Source organism: Prenolepis imparis, unplaced genomic scaffold (assembly GCF_030444845.1).
Source record: "Prenolepis imparis isolate NDT839.2.m4 unplaced genomic scaffold, iyPreImpa1.0 SCAF_177, whole genome shotgun sequence".
In the NCBI taxonomy this organism is placed as follows: Eukaryota; Metazoa; Arthropoda; class Insecta; order Hymenoptera; family Formicidae; genus Prenolepis; species Prenolepis imparis.
Genome location: NW_028141335.1, coordinates 8,062 through 11,377, shown reverse-complemented (window position 1 = coordinate 11,377; position 3,316 = coordinate 8,062). Strand labels below are relative to the sequence as shown.

The window sequence follows — 3,316 nt, the reverse complement described above, 5'->3', positions numbered from 1 at the left end:
GTCTGTTTATTTATATTTGTAGGTAATTATCAAATTTTAAATGAATTAACACAAAACCTGAAGACTAACGTTCCGCAAGTAAAAATCAAAGATTTTAAAAAAGACAAGTTTACTTTTATGAAAGAAATTGAAAATTCTAATCTTACAATTAGTATGCAATCTTCTGTTTTAACTGATGTATCAGAAACGCAACTTGATTCATCAGCTTGTGCTATAAGTTCTATTAACGTGTCAGTTACATCAGAAAGTAAGTGTACAATTAAAATTTTGAATTAACTATATAAACTAAAAGTTTAATTTACAATATTGATAATTATCAACAAGAAATATTTTTAAATGTTAAGCAAATTGTGATAACATTTCTATTCTGAATATATTTATATATATTATATATATTAATTAGATCAAATTGTGGTAAAAATATTTATAAACAATAAATAATATCAAAAACTTATATTTTAAATAATGGCTATAACAGTACATTACTACGATTTAAATATGAACTATTATTTTCTAAAAAAGTATTCTTAAAAAATTAATTGAAGTAGTTATATTATCGTAATAATATTATTATATATTTTAATTACTTTTTTATGTACAAATTTTACTAGAAAAAGAAGACAAGAGGATAAAAGATATATTAAAAGATAAGGAAAAGTTAGATAAATCTCAGACATCTTTGGAAAGCTATAATATTGTTAAGAGCGCGTCTACAAAATGCATATTAAGACCACATAATAATGCTCCAACAGCATCGTACACGAATAGCAACGAATCTTTGATAATAAATTTAAACACAAATTTATTGGATAAAGGTAAACTATTAATCAAATAATAATAATTTTCTTTATATTTTGTACAACTTAAAAACATTGAATTAGTAATACAGTTTCAAGATCACTTTAGAAAGTTCATAATTCGTGACAAAATTCCAGATAGAATTTTATTGATAATTTTATGTGGCATGTAACACAGAAAACATTAGAAATATCAGAATATATACATATACAAAATAATATCAGATATATATTTAATACGTGCGCTTTTCGAATTTTTAAATTTTTCTGTTACATGAAATTATAAATAAATTTCTATTTTGAATTTCTATCTGAAATTACAGATGTCAATTATTCTAACTTAAATGCCAAATGTATTTTTATTGTAGAAAATATATATGATAATACTATAAATAACACTATAGATAATATTATAGATAAAAATACTATTGTAAAAACTGTATTTGATAAAGTTCCAAATAATGGACCCAAAATTATTAGTAATGTTCCTTTTTCTACATCTATACTAATATTACCAGCTAAGAAAAAAGTAGCAACTTCTTTGAATGAAAGGTAAATAAAAAGTTTTGTATTACACACACACACACACACACACACACACATATATTACTAATAATAATCAAAACAAATTACACAATTTAATAAAAAAAACGCAAAAATGCTAGATATCATTTCTTATAATTTTTTAATACTGAATACGATGTCGGCTTCAAAAATGTTCTATCATGTTACAATTTTAAGAAATTAAAATTGTAAAAAAAGAACTATTTGGACGCACTTTATGTTATAACTATAATATAACTATAATATATGTATAACGTGTTAGAAATTTTTTAAGTAATTAAAATAATCTTGAAAATCTTATTAACAATAATGTACACAAAAATTTCTTTTAAAGGTTAATAGTCTTAATAGTAAACTATATTTAAAAAAGAGAAAACTTTTATGTCACATAGTTTTAACATCTTAAAGTACATCAAAAACTCTTTTTATACAATCTTGACCTTGAGTTTTTTTCAAAATTGTGATGGAATATTTTTGAAACCGGTATCGCATTCAGCATAAAAACTAGAGAAATAATATTTTGCATTCCTGTGTTTAAAAAGAACTATTCCTTATAAAACTATTATTAACAATATTATATATATATTCTGTTTAAATAATAGTGAGCTGTTAACGAAAAGTGAAATATCAGCTATAAATGAGTCATTGGAGTCATTAAATAATGAATTGACTTGGAGTTGGAATGAAAATGAATTAGTAGTACCTCAATGCGAAGATATTGAGGATAAACAATTAGAAGATTCAACTTTTGGATTAGATTGGTAAGGCAGTCATTTTTTAAGAATGCGCTAATGTCTTATATGTGATTAATAATTTTCTTTAATATATATAAAACTTTAGGAACAACAATGAAGGGATGATAAATGATACATTACACAATTTAACAGAGAAAACTAATTTCAATGATTCTAAACAACTACATGATGAAAATTTTATGGTTCATTCTCCAATAAAACGTAATTAATTTTTTTATTTAAATTTAGTATTATTTAAACAAGTAAATTTCAATTAACATTAACGTTAGTACTTTAATTGTTTTAGATTCTCAAGATAACAGTGACTTTTCTGATTCACACAGTGAATATGTTCCATCCAAACATTCATCTGAGGAAGATGATGAACATGTCTTAAATACATCTGCAAATAAAATTTTAAGAAAAAGTAATTCTTTCAATAATTCCGTTAATTCAGGATTTAATGTTTCATTAACAACCAATATTTACGGCAAATCATCGCGCAATGATGAAGAAATGTATATCGAATCAGCTCCATCAAAAGGATCTAAACGTATTTTTAGAAAACATTTCTGCTTATTTTGCAAAACATGGCAATCAAAAATTAGTCGGCACTTAGAAAGAAAACATAAACACGAAAAACGAGTGAAAGATTTCAGTGACTTACCAAAACAATGTAACGAAAGAAAAAATTTGATTAACATGTTGCGAAAGGAAGGAGATTTTTATTATAACGTTAGCAATGACGTAAATACTGGTGAATTGATAATTTGCAGAAGACCTGCTGAAAAATCTAAAAACTGCACGAGATTACACCGCTTGCCCAAAATGTAAAGGATTCTTCAAAAAACTGAATTTAAGGCACCATACAGCACATTGTATTGATCAAAAACGTAGAGGTACTAAAGTTTGTCATGTGCTTAGTCGGCAAATCATGGGTAGATACGCAAGCCAGGCCAACAATGTTTTACGCCAAATAGTAATGCCACGATGTCGTGACGATAGAATAACACGTCTTATTCATTATGATCAATTAATTATGGAACATGGAAATAAACTTTGTCTAAAATATCCATCTCCACATCATCATGATATGATACGACAGCGATTGAGGCAACTTGGTCGCTTTCTTTTAGAAATTAAACAGCATTGTCAAGATATAGATGATTTATCATCAGTCTATCATCCAAAATATTATAGAATATGCATCGACGTCATAAA

At 25.2% G+C, this 3,316-nt stretch overlaps 1 protein-coding gene across 1 annotated transcript; it reads left to right on the top strand.

Moving 5' to 3' along the window:
* The first annotated feature begins 1,263 nt into the window (after window positions 1-1,263).
* On the top strand, window positions 1,264-3,075 carry LOC145947885 (uncharacterized). Its single transcript, XM_083057665.1, has 5 exons — window positions 1,264-1,349; window positions 1,964-2,122; window positions 2,202-2,317; window positions 2,403-2,648; window positions 2,957-3,075. Exons 3-5 carry the CDS (start codon window positions 2,218-2,220, stop codon window positions 3,073-3,075), a joined length of 465 nt encoding a protein of 154 aa, XP_082913791.1. The 5' UTR covers window positions 1,264-1,349; window positions 1,964-2,122; window positions 2,202-2,217.
* The last annotated feature ends 241 nt before the right edge of the window (window positions 3,076-3,316 follow it).